The following is a 16,340-nucleotide window of genomic DNA, read 5'->3' on the forward strand; positions in this document are numbered from 1 at the left end:
AGGGGGATAGTAGTCTAGGGGGATAGTAGTCTAGGGGGATAGTAGTCTAGTGGGATAGTAGTCTAGTGGGATAGTAGTCTCCTAGGATAGTAGTCTAGTGGGATAGAAGTCTAGTGGGATAGTAGTCTAGGGGGATAGTAGTCTCCTAGGATAGTAGTCTAGGGGGATAGTAGTCTAGGGGGATAGTAGTCTAGTGGGATAGTAGTCTAGTGGGATAGTAGTCTAGGGGGATAGTAGTCTAGGGGGATAGTAGTCTAGGGGGATAGTAGTCTAGGGGGATAGTAGTCTAGTGGGATAGTAGTCTAGGGGGATAGTAGTCTAGTGGGATAGTAGTCTAGGGGGATAGTAGTCTAGTGGGATAGTAGTCTCCTAGGATAGTAGTCTAGGGGGATAGTAGTCTAGTGGGATAGTAGTCTAGTGGGATAGTAGTCTCCTAGGATAGTAGTCTAGTGGGATAGTAGTCTAGTGGGATAGTAGACTAGGGGATAGTAGTCTAGTGGGATAGTAGTCTAGTGGGATAGTAGTCTCCTAGGATAGTAGTCTAGTGGGATATTAGTCTAGGGGGATAGTAGTCTAGGGAGATAGTAGTCTAGTTGGATAGTAGTCTAGGGGGATAGTAGTCTTTTGGGATAGTAGTCTAGTGGGATAGTAGTCTCCTAGGATAGTAGTCTCCTAGGATAGTAGTCTAGGGGGATAGTAGTCTAGGGGGATAGTAGTCTAGTGGGATAGTAGTCTAGGGGGATAGTAGTCTAGGGGGATAGTAGTCTAGGGGGATAGTAGTCTAGGGGGATAGTAGTCTAGTGGGATAGTAGTCTAGGGGGATAGTAGTCTAGGGGGATAGTAGTCTCCTAGGATAGTAGTCTAGTGGGATAGTAGTCTAGGGGGATAGTAGTCTCCTAGGATAGTAGTCTAGAGGGATAGTAGTCTAGAGGGATAGTAGTCTAGGGAGATAGTAGTCTAGGGGGATAGTAGTCTAGGGGGATAGTAGTCTAGGGGGATAGTAGTCTAGGGGGATAGCAGTCTAGATGGATAGTAGTCTAGGGGGATAGTAGTCTAGGGGGATAGTAGTCTAGTGGGATAGTAGTCTAGTGGGCTAGTAGTCTGGTGGGATAGTAGTCTAGTGGGATAGTAGTCTAGGGGGATAGTAGTCTAGGGGGATAGTAGTCTAGTGGGATAGTAGTCTAGGGGGATAGTTGTCTAGTGGGATAGTTGTCTCCTAGGATAGTAGTCTAGGGGGATAGTAGTGTAGTGGGATAGTAGTCTAGTGGGATAGTAGTCTAGGGGGATAGTAGTCTAGTGGGATAGTAGTCTAGTGGGATAATAGTCTGGTGGGATAGTAGTCTAGTGGGATAGTAGTCTAGTGGGATAGTAGTCTAGGGGGATAGTAGTCTAGGGGGATAGTAGTCTAGTGGGATAGTAGTCTAGGGGGATAGTAGTCTAGTGGGATAGTAGTCTAGGGGGATAGTAGTCTAGGGGGATAGTAGTCTAGGGGGATAGTAGTCTAGGGGGATAGTAGGGGGATAGTAGTCTAGGGGGATAGTAGTCTAGTGGGATAGTAGTCTAGTGGGATAGTAGTCTAGTTGGATAGTAGTCTAGGGGGATAGTAGTCTTTTGGGATAGTAGTCTAGTGGGATAGTAGTCTCCTAGGATAGTAGTCTCCTAGGATAGTAGTCTAGTGGGATAGTAGTCTAGTGGGATAGTAGTCTAGGGGGATAGTAGTCTCCTAGGATAGTAGTCTAGGGGGATAGTAGTCTAGGGGGATAGTAGTCTAGTGGGATAGTAGTCTAGGGGGATAGTAGTCTAGGGGGATAGTAGTCTAGGGGGATAGTAGTCTAGGGGGATAGTAGTCTAGTGGGATAGTAGTCTAGGGGGATAGTAGTCTAGGGGGATAGTAGTCTCCTAGGATAGTAGTCTAGTGGGATAGTAGTCTAGGGGGATAGTAGTCTCCTAGGATAGTAGTCTAGAGGGATAGTAGTCTAGAGGGATAGTAGTCTAGGGAGATAGTAGTCTAGGGGGATAGTAGTCTAGGGGGATAGTAGTCTAGGGGGATAGCAGTCTAGGGGGATAGCAGTCTAGATGGATAGTAGTCTAGGGGGATAGTAGTCTAGTGGGATAGTAGTCTAGTGGGCTAGTAGTCTGGTGGGATAGTAGTCTAGTGGGATAGTAGTCTAGGGGGATAGTAGTCTAGGGGGATAGTAGTCTAGTGGGATAGTAGTCTAGGGGGATAGTTGTCTAGTGGGATAGTAGTCTCCTAGGATAGTAGTCTAGGGGGATAGTAGTGTAGTGGGATAGTAGTCTAGTGGGATAGTAGTCTAGTGGGATAGTAGTTTAGTGGGATAGTAGTCTAGTGGGATAGTAGTCTAGGGGGATAGTAGTCTAGGGGATAGTAGTCTCCTAGGATAGTAGTCTAGTGGGATAGTAGTCTAGTGGGATAGTAGTCTAGTTGGATAGTAGTCTAGGGGGATAGTAGTCTAGGGGGATAGTAGTCTAGTGGGATAGTAGTTTAGTGGGATAGTAGTCTAGTGGGATAGTAGTCTCCTAGGATAGTAGTCTAGGGGGATAGTAGTCTAGTGGGATAGTAGTCTAGGGGGATAGTAGTCTAGTGGGATAGTTGTCTAGTGGGATAGTAGTCTAGTTGGATAGTAGTCTAGGGGGATAGTAGTCTAGGGGGATAGTAGTCTAGTGGGATAGTAGTCTGGTGGGATAGTAGTCTAGTGGGATAGTAGTCTAGTGGGATAGTAGTCTAGGGGGATAGTAGTCTAGGGGGATAGTAGTCTAGGGGGATAGTAGTCTAGGGGGATAGTAGTCTAGTGGGATAGTAGTCTCCTAGGATAGTAGTCTAGGGGGATAGTAGTCTAGGGGGATAGTAGTCTAGGGGGATAGTAGTCTAGGGGGATAGTAGGGGGATAGTAGTCTAGGGGGATAGTAGTCTAGTGGGATAGTAGTCTAGTGGGATAGTAGTCTAGTGGGATAGTAGTCTAGTGGGATAGTAGTCTAGTGGGATAGTAGTCTGGTGGGATAGTAGTCTGGTGGGATAGTAGTCTAGGGGGATAGTAGTCTAGGGGGATAGTAGTCTAGGGGGATAGTAGTCTAGGGGGATAGTAGGGGGATAGTAGTCTAGGGGGATAGTAGTCTAGTGTGATAGTAGTCTAGTGGGATAGTAGTCTAGTGGGATAGTAGTCTAGTGGGATAGTAGTCTAGTGGGATAGTAGTCTAGGGGGATAGTAGTCTCCTAGGATAGTAGTCTAGGGGGATAGTAGTCTAGTGGGATAGTAGTCTAGTGGGATAGTAGTCTGGTGGGATAGTAGTCTAGTGGGTGGTACTGCAAATGAAATATATAATCCGCAAAGCAACTAACTGTACATACCAAGAAGTCCAGCTGGCGACAATTGAACAGTGGACAGAAAGTCTATATAGAGCAGTTGTTGTCTCCAATGATGTCCTCCATCATAACCACTTCATGACAGCAATCAAATCAGCGTTTAATTATATGATGACATGCTTTTTGTACAAAATTGCACCCTATTTCGTATATACATACATATGTAGTGCACTATGTATAGGGTAAGTGTATCCTTGTGAGTCCTTGTCAACATGCCGTGCACTATAGGGAACAGAGTGCCATTTGGAATGCAGTCATGGGTTATGGTGAGCTTTGTTCAGAATTCCATTTGATTGTTCTTTTGCCAGTTAAAACATTCTCAGTTTTCCGTCCTTCTATTGTACATCCCTCCTCCACATGGGTCCAAGAGATAGAATCTGGAAGCGTAGATATTCTAGGCGGTCCAGTTGTAACTCACCGGTGTTGTTGTGGTTTTAATCATTTACCCGGAGAGGACACCGTTTAATGTTCACCTAAAATTTACCCAGAGTCCTTCATGACAGACAGGAAACAAATGTCTATGTGCTTCCCAAGGTTAGGGAACACAGATTGACAGAGAGAGGTCAGGGAGACTTGGTCCCAAATGGCACCCTATTCCCTACATAAGGCCCTCTGGTCAAAGTAGTGCTCTATATTGGGACGCATCCCTTGACTGGGTGATTTTAGAGTTGTCCATGGCACAGGGTCTTCTCACAATAGACCCACAATACCGTGACACACACCAAGGTATGCCGCACACACCGAGCTATGCCACACACCAAGGTATGCCTCACACACACCGAGGTATGCCACACACAGACAGATATGCCACACACAGACACACACAGGTATGCCACACACAGACACAGACACACACAGGTATGCCACACACAGACATACACACAGACACACACAGATGTGCCACACACAGCCACAATCCAGGCTACAATAAATGGTTTCCTAAAGAAAATCAAATCCAAACCTGGCCAAAAGAGCACTCTTCCTTGGCTAAATGGAAAAATGTGGAAATTGATGAAAGAACGAGATTTTGCTCTAAAAACAGCCCTAAAATCCAAATTAAGCATGACAGACGTAGGTTTACCATGTTGAGAAATAAGGTGACGAAAGAAATCAGACAGGCCAAGGCAAACTTTTTTATTAACATAAATGGTGAGGCAAAGGGAAATTCTAAATTGATCTGGGAGAATCTAAAAAAGTTAACAGGGAAAGACCATAGTAACACTGCAAAAAGACTAGAAATCATGGTGAATAACAATCTAACACAGGATGCAGTCGAAATAGCAATAGCCTTCAATTCCTACTTTATTGACTCTGTCAGGGTACTGACACAGAACCCCTCCACTGGTTTCTTGGGCTCAGTGCTAGTGAATGACGCTCAACCTGTCTTCATCATAAGGGATGTTTCTGAGTCAGAGGGGAACAAGGTGATTAGCTCACTAAAGAACTCTAAATCCAAAGATGTGTTTGGGCTGGACTCTACCTTTCTTAAAAACTACAAAGAGTCACTCATTGGCCCCATTACTAAGGTCACCAACACATCTATTGGTCTGGGGGTGTTTCCAAGGGTATGGAAGTCAGCCATAATAACGGCCATCTTTAAATCGGGCGACCCTGCTGACGTGAGTAACTACAGGCCCATTAGTACACTACCTGTGGTGTCGAAGGTTGTTGAAAAGTGTGTAGCAGAACAACTGATTGCCCACCTCAACAACAGCCCCTTCACATTACACTCCATGCAGTTTGGCTTCAGAGCGAAACACTCCACACAAACAGCCAACTGCTTTCTTCTGGAAAATGTGAAGTCCAAGATGGACAAAGGGGGCGTTGTTGGGGCTGTGTTTCTGGACCTAAGGAAGGCTTTCGATACTGTTAACCATGAGATTCTCATCACAAAATTGTCCAAGTTCATCTTTTCCCCCGATGCCTTGAGATGGATGAAATCATACCTTGAAGGCAGAACTCAGTGTGTCAGAGTGAGCAATGAGCTGTCGCCCACTCTTAGCTATGATGTGGGCGTGCCCCAAGGGTCAATACTGGGGCCCCTCCTGTTCAGCCTGTACATTAATGATCTGCCTTCTGTCTGCACTGGGTCTGAAGTTCAAATGTATGCAGATGATACAGTGATATATGTGCATGCAAAGAGCAAACAACAAGCTGCACAAGAACTCACTACTGTAATGGTCCAGGTTACAAAGTGGCTCAGTGACTCGTGTTTGCATCTCAATGTGAAAAAAACTGTCTGCATGTTCTTCACAAAGAGGGCAGCAGATGCTACTGAGCCAGATGTCTATGTATCAGGGGAGAAGCTCCAGGTGGTATCTGATGCTACTGAACCAGATGTCTGTGTATCAGGGGAGAAGCTCCAGGTGGTATCTGATGCTACTGAACCAGATGTCTGTGTATCAGGGGAGAAGCTCCAGGTGGTATCTGATGCTACTGAACCAGATGTCTGTGTATCAGGGGAGAAGCTCCAGGTGGTATCTGATGCTACTGAACCAGATGTCTGTGTATCAGGGGAGAAGCTCCAGGTGGTATCTGATGCTACTGAACCAGATGTCTGTGTATCAGGGGAGAAGCTCCAGGTGGTATCTGATGCTACTGAACCAGATGTCTGTGTATCAGGGGGAGAAGCTCCAGGTGGTATCTGATGCTACTGAACCAGATGTCTGTGTATCAGGGGAGAAGCTCCAGGTGGTATCTGATGCTACTGAACCAGATGTCTGTGTATCAGGGGAGAAGCTCCAGGTGGTATCTGATGCTACTGAACCAGATGTCTGTGTATCAGGGGAGAAGCTCCAGGTGGTATCTGATGCTACTGAACCAGATGTCTGTGTATCAGGGGAGAAGCTCCAGGCGGTATCTGATGCTACTGAACCAGATGTCTGTGTATCAGGGGAGAAGCTCCAGGTGGTATCTGATTTTAAGTACCTTGGCATCATACTTGATTCCAACCTCTCTTTTAAAAAGCAGGTGAAAAAGGTAATTCAAATAACCAAATTCAACCTAGCTAATAACCGATTTATACGAAATTGTTTGACCACAGAGGTAGCAAGACTGTACTTCAAATTGATGATACTCCCCCACTTAACATACTGCTTGACTAGTTGGGCCCAAGCTTGCTATACAACATTAAAACCTATTCAGTCTGTATACAAACAGGCTCTCAAAGTGCTCGATAGGAAGCCCAATAGCCATCATCACTGTTACATCCTCAGAAAGCATGAGCTCCTGAGTTGGGAAAATCTTGTGCAATACACCGACGCATGTCTTGTATTCAAGATCCTAAATGTCCTGGCTCCCCCTCTCCCCCTCCGCTCCCCCTCCACTCAGTATTTAGTTAAACAGAAAACCCAAACATATGGCAGCAGATCCACAAGGTCTGCCATGAGAGGTGACTGTATAGTTCCCTTAAGGAAAAGCACCTTTAGTAAATCCGCTTTCTCTGTGAGAGCTTCCCATGTCTGGAATACACTGCCATCAGACACACATAACTGCACCACATATCACACTTTCACAAATTGCATGAAGACATGGCTAAAGGTCAATCAGACTTGTGAACATAATCCCTAGCTGTGTATTGCCACTTTCCATGTTGTCTGTTGTCTGTAGCTTGTGAGGTGTGGAAACACTTTGTTGCTTTTATGGATTTTGTCTTGTTGCTTTTTGTTCTATGTTGCTCTGTCTGTATGCTACATCTTGCTTGTCCTATGTTGCTCTGCTTGTGCTCACTGTTCAATGATTGTCTATATTGTAATTGTTTTTAATAACCTGCCCAGGGACTGCGGTTGAAAATTAGCCGGCTGGCTAAAACCGTCACTTTTACTGAAACGTTGATTAATGTGCACTGTCCCTGTAAAAATAAAATAAACTCAAACTCAAATATGCCACACACAGACACACACAGATATGCCACACACACACAGACACACAGGTATGCCACACACAGACACACACAGATGTGCCACACACAGACACACAGGTATGCCACACACAGACACACACAGATATGGCACACACACACAGACACACACAGGTATGCCACACAGACAGAGGTATGCCGATAATGCTTCCATGATGTTGACATCATCATCATCCTACTAATTCAAGGTATGATCTCTAGTGAGCTTTTTCCTGATCTAAATCAAAAGTCTGTTAAATACAAAGAAGCGATATCATGGTATTTGGACTCAATAATAGGAATATCATATCATTTTATTTCTGAAGATGTAACTGTCATTAAAGTCTATGTGGTGTAGAACAGAGGTATTTAGCCAGCTGGTGTGACTGATGGTAGGGAGGTAAAAGGTGATGCCCGTCAGAGATACTGTAAAGCTTAATGGTCCTTAATCTCCTCCACTAGAGCACGTATCTGGTCAAACACTGTAAGACACTATAATACAGTGCCTTCACTTAGTATTCACACCCCATGACCTATTCCTCATTTTTTTGTGTTACAACCTGAATTCAAAATGTATACACCCATCGACGTACATTACCATAATGACAACATTTTCATTTATTGAAAAAAAAAAAAAAACTGAAATATCGAATTTACAGAACTATTCACACCTCCGAGTCAATACATGTTAGAATAACCGTTTGACAGCAACTACAGCTGTGAGAATTTATGGGTAGGTCTCTAAGAGCTTTCCACACCTGGATTGTACAATATTTGCATATTTATTGTTTTCTAAATTCTTCAAGCTCTGTCAAATTGGTTGTTGATCATTGCAAGACAACCATTTAAGTATTGCCATAGATTTTCATCCCGATTTCTGTCAAAACTGTAACTCGGCCATTAAAGGAACATTCACTGTCTTCTTGGTAAGCAACTCCAGTGTATGTTTGGCCTTGTGTTGTAGGTTATTCTCCTGCTGAAAGGTGAATTCATCTCCCAGTGTCTGGTGGAAAGCAGACTGAACCAGGATTTCCTCTTGGATTTTGCCTGTGCTTAGCCAGTTCTTTTTTTATCCTGGAAAACTCCCCAGTCCTTAAAGATTACAAGCATACCCATAACATGATGCAGCCACCAATATGTTTGAAAACATGGAGAGTGATACTCAGCAATGTGTTCTATTGGATTTGCCCCAAAATAACACTTTGTATACAGGAAAAAAAGTTAATTGCTTTGCCACATTTGTGGCAGTTTTAATTTTCAATGTTTTTATTCTGTACAGGCTTCCTTCATTTCACTTTGTCATTTAGGTTAGCATTGTGGAGTAACTACAATGTTGTTGATCCATCCTCAGTTTTCTCCTATCACAGTCATTCAACTCTGTCATTCAACTCTGTTTTAAAGTCTCCATTGGCCTCATGGTGAAATCCCTGAGCGGTTTCCTTTCTCTCCGGCAACTAAGTTAGGAAGGACGCCTGTATCTTTGTAGTGACTAGGTGTATTGATACACCATGCAAAGTGTAATTAATAACTTCACCATAATCAAAGGTTTTTTTCCAATATCTGTTTTTTTTTTTTTTTATCCATCTAACAATAGGTGCACTTTCTTTCAAGATAAAAATATATTTTAAAGGAGTAGTGCACTATAAAGGGAATAGGATGTCATTTTGGACTTCGGCCTAGTCAAACTATATATTGTAGACTATAGTACACCCCACCACTAGAGAGTGGGCACTCCCTTGACAACCTCTAGAGATTGGATGTCTCTAGTCCACATCTCAAATGACATCCTATTCCCTGTTTAGTGCATTACTTTTGACCAGGGCCAGTGGGGAGATGGACCTATAGTCTTTTCAGGGCCTGATAGACATTGTCCACTCCATTGTCATGCTGTACGAAGATGCCTTTAGCTTCTAGGACCTTGATCGGGTTTTCTCCTGTCCTACCGAGCGGGAGGAAATCATGGAAGAGGAAGGTTGATGTTTTGAGAGAGAATCCTGCCCTCCCCTCAGAGGAAGAGGAAGGTTGATGTTTTGAGAGAGAACCCTGCCCTCCCCTCAGAGGATCAGTGGGTTGAGGGAGTGGACTGCTTCCACACCAGATGTGTGTAGGAACCAGATGTGTGTGGGGACCAGGTGTGTGGGGACCAGGTGTGTGTGGGGACCAGGTGTGTGTGGGGACCAGGGGTGGGGCCGGTGTGTGGGGGACCAGGTGTATGTGGGGACCAGGTGTGTGTGGGGGGACCAGGTGTGTGTGGGGGACCAGGTGTGTGTGGGGACCAGGTGTATGTGGGGACCAGGTGTATGTGGGGACCAGGTGTGTGTGGGGACCAGGTGTATGTGGGGACCAGGTGTGTGTGGGGGGACCAGGTGTGTGTGGGGGGACCAGGTGTGTGGGGGGACCAGGTGTGTGGGGACCAGGTGTGTGTGGGGACCAGGTGTGTGTGAGGACCAGGTGTATGTGGGGGACCAGGTGTGTGGGGGGACCAGGTGTGTGGGGGGACCAGGGTGTGGGGCCGGTGTGGGGGACCAGGTGTGTGGGGACCAGGTGTACGTGGGGATCAGGTGTGTGGGGGAACCAGGTGTGTGTGGGGACCAGGTGTGTGTGGGGACCAGGTGTGTGGGGGGACCAGGTGTGTGTGGGGACCAGGTGTGTGGGGATCAGGTGTGTGGGGGAACCAGGTGTGTGGGGGAACCAGGTGTGTGGGGGGACCAGGTGTGTGTGGGGACCAGGTGTGTGGGGACCAGGTGTGTGGGGATCAGGTGTGTGGGGGAACCAGGTGTGTGGGGGAACCAGGTGTATGTGGGGACCATCTGACAGGTCTAGAGGAAATATAAATTACTGCACATGATAACCACCCTGGGAATGGGGGGACGAGGAGAGGAGAGGAGAGGAGAGGAGAGGAGAGGAGAGGAGAGGAGAGGAGAGGAGAGGAGAGGAGAGGAGAGGACAGGAGAGGAGAGGAGAGGAGAGGAGACAAAGATAGATAAGATAGAAGAGAGAGGAGGGGGAGATGAGGGAAATACAGGACAGAGGGGAGGTGGAGAGGAGAAAGAGGTAGGATGAAGAGAGAGGGATGAAGAGAGAGGGATGAAGAGAGATGAAGACGGGTGAAGAGGGATGAAAAGGGAGGGATGAAGAGAGATGAAGAGGGATGATGAAGAGGGATGAAGAGGGAGGATGAAGAGGGATGAAGAGGGAGGATGAACAGGGAGGATGAAGAGGGATGAAGAGGGAGGATGAACAGGGAGGATGAAGAGGGAGCATAAAGAGGGAGGAAGCGGAAAATGCCTTCAATCAGTGAACTGTGAAGGTGAGCTCTACCAGAACAGTAAGCCTCTACACTTTAGACTGAACTGTAGGTTACACACACACACACACACACACACACACACACACACACACACACACACACACACACACACACACACACACACACACACACACACGCACACGCACACGCACACGCACACAGCAAAATAACCCACTCTCTCAGGGTGGGGTTGGCTAAACGATCCATTTTCCGGTTAACAATCAACCGTCACGCTTCCCACAAAGCGAAGCGCTTAGAGTCACAACTGCTGATGAGCTGAATAAAAGGGATTTCACAGCGCCCCTTTAATGGTTTAAATATACCCCGTCGCTATTCAGAAGATGACATTTGCTAAAAAATCTCAATGTCACACCATTCATGGCTGTATAATGTCAGCTGGGGTGAACGCCATTCAAGGCACCATGCTACAATTGAATCATTGATTATTATTTTTATTTTTTTTGTAATTACTGATGGGGGAATAATCACATTTAAAATAAATGAGACATCAACATTTAGAAGTCAACTAAAGTTCAAGCATGCAGGCTAACACACACACACACACAGACATTGGAGACGTGCATGCGCACACACACACCCACACACCCACACACCTACCCACCCAGGGATGCCCCTGGCTCTGTAATGACACTGTCTGATCTAGTGTACTGATCAGTTGTTGTGTTGGGTTCCCTGGGGTGGCAGCAGTATCACAACAACACACACACACGCACACACACACACACACGCACGCACGCACGCGCACGCGCACACGCACACGCACACGCACACACACACTGCAGCAGCATCACATAAAATACAACATTAGGGTTTATCAGCAGTGCCCCTTTTTTTTACTGCCTCATACATCCTTCTGGCACTGACTCTTACAATTAGCTGGATTGGTACAGAGATAAGGGCTGGGCTGGACTGTGGTGCTGGTGGGGTCAGGGCAGTGTGTGTGTGTGTGTGTGTGTGTGTGTGTGTGTGTGTGTGTGTGTGTGTGTGTGTGTGTGTGTGTGTGTGTGTGTGTGTGTGTGTGTGCGTGTGTGTGTGTGTGTGTGTGTGTGGATGTGACCGAGGCTTGGAATTCTCTCCCTCTGTATGTTTTACCCTTTATAAACAGACTTTACGGTATGTTTCCTGTAAAATATCTCAGCCAATGTTTTAAGAATTTATAAAGTCCAGTTTTTATCACATTCTTGCCGTGATAAGCCGTTTATATCTCCCGTGGGAATAGATGACTGTTTTAATAAATCCATTAAATATAACCCCTCACAAAGAAATTAATTATTCATTTGTTTAGGCAGGTCCTAAGAAACATTATAATACTAATAAAATGTATTTTCAAAAGAATAGAATGGCATATTCTGAGTTAATGTAACTGGCCTGTGCAGCCTATATGCTACATGCTATGCTACATGCTATGCTACATGCTATGCTACATGCTATGCTACATGCTATGCCATGCCGGATGAAATCAAAACTCTTATTTTGTTCATTTAAACAGACAAGACACACTTAACCTACCCTGATCACAGTCAACACACATATACTGTATAATAGGGTAAGAAAATAGTGAAATATAACAGAATAAAATAAAAATACAATATTTTTCCAAACCAACTGGCAATGTGTGGAACCGCTATCCTATAAAAAAAAAGAAATGTACATTTTAAAACAGAGCCCAATGCAAGCCCATCCTTTCTTTATCTGCATTTCATCTCTTTCCTACCTGTACTCCGTTTTGTTAAGGAGCAGGAATAGGGTATTACATTTAGTATCTTTATCATGGTAACAATAGGAAATACATAATAATAACAATCTATAATAACAAAAGCATGCAAGTCTTGTGTTTATATTTCACAACCTCCGCAGGCTTTTAGAGTAGCCTATATGCAATCAAGCACAAATAATAATCCTACACTTGATTTAGACTACATTATAGCTGTTAAATGTTTCTGATCAGTGATTTAGACTACATTATAGCCTGTTAAATGTTTCTGATCAGTGATTTAGACTACATTATAGCCTGCTAAATGTTTCTGATCAGTGATTTAGACTACATTATAGCCTGATAAATGTTTCTGATCAGTGATTTAGACTACATTATAGCCTGTTAAATGTTTCTGATCAGTGATTTAGACTACATTATAGCCTGTTAAATGTTTCTGATCAGTGATTTTGACTACATTATAGCCTGCTAAATGTTTCTGATCAGTGACAGATGAAAACATGAATAGATGAGCTATAGGCCAACCACCTCCACTTAATTAACCAAATACATAGACAGAGATATGCTTTGTTAGCTAGCTAGATCCTCTGTAGCTCAGTTGGTAGAGCATGGCACCTTGTTAGCTAGCTAGATCATCTGTAGCTCAGTAGAACACTGTACCTTGTTACCTAGCTAGATACTTGTGAGGGGTAGAAAAGTGCATGTAAAAGCATCCTTGTTGTTCTGCAATTGGCTAGCAGCACAACTTCCAGTGCCGACAGAGATGGCCGCCTCGCTATCGCCGTTCCTAGGAAACTATGCAGTATTTAGTTTTTTTTATGTGTTATTTCTTACATTGTTACCCCAGGAAATCTTAGGTTTTATTACATACAGTCGGGAGGAACTATTGGATATAAGAGCAACGTCAACTCACCAACATTACGACCAGGAATAGGGTCTTCTGGTCAGGCTCCGTAGACGGGCACATCGTGCACCGCTCCTGAGCATACTACTCACCAATGTACAGTCTCTTGACAACAAGGTAGACAAAATCGAGGCTGTATAGACATCAGAGACTGTAATGTTCTTTGTTTCACGGAAACATGGCTCACTCGAGACACGCTATCGGAGTCGGTACAGCCACCTGGTTTCTTCACGCATCGTGCCGACAGAAACAAGCATCTCTCTGGTAAGAAGAAGGGTGGGGGTGTATGCCTTATGGTTAACGAGACGTGATGTGATCATAACAACACACAGGAACTCAAGTCCTTTTGTTCACCTGACTTAGAATTCCTCACTATCAAATGCCGACCGCATTATATACCAAGAGAATTCTCTTCGATCATAATCACAGTCGTGTATATTCCCCCCTAAGCAGACACTTCGACGGCCCTGAAAGAACTTAATTTGCCTCTATGTAAACTGGAAACCACATATCCCGAGGCTGCATTTATTGGAGCTGGGGATTTTAACTAGGCTAATCTAAAAACAAGCCTCCCTAAATTCTATCAGCATATCGATTGCGCAACCCGGGCTGGCAAAACCCTGGTTCACTGTTATTCTAACTTCCGCGACGCATATAAGGCCCTCCCCCACCCTCCTTTCGGAAAAGCTGACCACGACTCCATTTTGTTGCTCCCAGCCTATAGACAGAAACTAAAACAGGAAGCACAAAGTGGAGTCGCAATTCAACGGCTCAGACACGAGAGGTATGTGGCAGGGTCTACAGTCAATCGCGGACCACGATGCCTTGCTCCCAGACAGACTAAACAACTTCTTTGCTCGCTTTTAGGACAATACAGTGCCACTGACACGGCCCGCTACCAAAACCTGCGGGCTCTCCTTCACTGCAGCCAACCTGAGTAAAACATTTAAACGTTTTAACCCTCGCAAGGCTGCAAGCCCAGACAGCATCCCCAATGACTACAGCTCAGCATTTAACACCATAGTACCCTCCAAACTCGTCATTAAGCTCGAGGCCCTGGGTCTTGACCCCGCCCTGTGCAACTGGGTCCTGGACTTCCTGATGGGCCGCCCCCAGGTGGTGAGGGTAGGTAACAACATTTCCACCCCGCTGATCCTCAACACTGAGGCCCCACAAGGGTACGTTCTCAGCCCTGTCCTGTACTCCCTGTTCACCCACGCTTCCAACTCAATCATCAAGTTTGCAGACGACACTACAGTGGTAGGCTTGATTACCAACAACGACGAGACGGCCTACAGGGAGGAGGTGAGGGCCCTCGGAGTGTGGTGTCAGGAAAATAACCTCACACTCAATGTCAACAAAACAAAGGACATGACCGTGGACTTCAGGAAACAGCAGAGGGAGCAGCCCCCTATCCACATCGACGGAACAGTAGTGGAGAGGGTGGAAAGTTTTAAGTTCCTCGGCGTACACATCACGGAAAAACTGAAATGGTCCATCCACACAGACAGCATGGTGAAGAAGGCGCAGCAGCGCCTCTTCAACCTCAGGTGGCTGAAGAAATTTGGCTTGTCACCAAAAACACTCACAAACTTTTACAGATGCACAATCGAGAGCATCCTGTCGGGCTGTATCACCGCCTGGTACGGCAACTGCTCCGCCCATAACTGTAAGGCTCTCCAGAGTGTAGTGAGGTCTGCACAACACATCACCGGGGGCAAACTACTTGCCCTCCAGGACACCTACACCACCCGATGTCACAGGAAGGCCAAAAAGATCATCAAGGACAACAACCACCCGAGCCACTGCCTGTTCACCCCGCTATCATCCAGAAGGCGAGGTCAGTACAGGTGCACCAAAGCGGGGATCGAGAGACTGAAAAACAGCTTCTATCTCAAGGCCATCAGACAGTTAAACAGCCATCACTAACATTGAGTGGCTGCTGCCAACATACTGACTCAACTCTAACCACTTTAATAATGGAACAATTGATGTAATAAATGTATCACTAGCGACATTAAACAATGCCACTTTATATAAGGTTTACATACCCTACATTACTCATCTCATATGTATATACTGTACTCTGTACCATCTACTGCATCTTGCCTATGCCGTTCTATACCATCACTCATTCATATATTTTTATGTACATATTCTTATTCATTCCTTTACACTTGTGTGTATAAGGCAGATGGTGTGACATTGTTAGGTTAGATTACTTGTTAGATATTACTGCATTGTCGGAACTAGAAGCACAAGCATTTCGCTACACTCGCATTAACATCTGCTAACCATGTGTATGTGACAAATAAAATTTGATTTGATTTAGCATGGACTGCCTGGATAAAGCATAGGCTAATTAGCAAATTAGGGTTAAGTGCCAACTGAAAGGTTGCTCAGTGGCACAGACGGATTTTTCACTTTGTCGGCTCGGGTATTTTAGCCAGTGACCTTTCAGTTACTGGCCCAACACTCTCACCAGTAGGTTACCTGCCGCCCTAGAACCCTACATAATGCAGATGTTTGTCTATGGAGGTTGCATGGCTGTTTTATACACCTGTCAGCAACGGATGTGATTGATATAGCCGAATCCACTAATTTGAATAGGTGTCCACATACTTTGTATATATAGTGTACCTCGTAAAGTTTATGACTGGCAGAAGGATAGTAGTAACCTGCGCTGCCTTGCAACCATCAAGAGATTAAGACCGTAGTGCCAATGCCACGTCAGCATTACAGCTACATTCCATACAAATCTGTAGGCAGAACTTTAAAGCAAACATGACTAGGAGGAGAGGAGAGGAGAGGAGAGGAGAGGAGAGGAGAGGAGAGGAGAGGAGAGGAGAGGAGAGGAGAGGAGAGGAGAGGAGAGGAGAGGAGAGGAGAGGAGAGGAGAGGAGAGGAGAGGAGAGGAGAGGAGGAAATAAACAGAGGAGGACGAGAGGTGATAGAGAGAAGAGAGGAGGAGGAGAGGTGATAGAGAGGAGGAGAGGAGGTGGAGGACATGAGGAGAGGTGATAGAGAAAATAGAGGAGGAGAGAGGAGAGAGGAGGAGGAGAGGAGGAGATGAGTTAGAGGGAGGAGGAGGAGGAGCGGTGATAGAGAGAG

The 16,340-nt window shown here is 45.4% G+C and overlaps 1 protein-coding gene across 1 annotated transcript in view; it reads left to right on the forward strand.

The window, feature by feature from the left end:
* Positions 1 to 4,129: 4,129 nt before the first annotated feature.
* LOC106590665 (potassium voltage-gated channel subfamily B member 2) overlaps positions 4,130 to 16,340 on the forward strand; it is a 115,745-nt gene continuing 103,534 nt past the window's right edge. Inside the window, exon 1 of the mRNA XM_082970639.1 lies at positions 4,130 to 4,144. Coding sequence (XP_082826765.1) covers positions 4,130 to 4,144 — 15 coding nt within the window. The remainder of the gene's footprint in view (positions 4,145 to 16,340) is intronic.

Source organism: Salmo salar, chromosome 29 (assembly GCF_965601325.2).
Source record: "Salmo salar chromosome 29, fSalSal1, whole genome shotgun sequence".
NCBI lineage: Eukaryota > Metazoa > Chordata > Actinopteri > Salmoniformes > Salmonidae > Salmo > Salmo salar.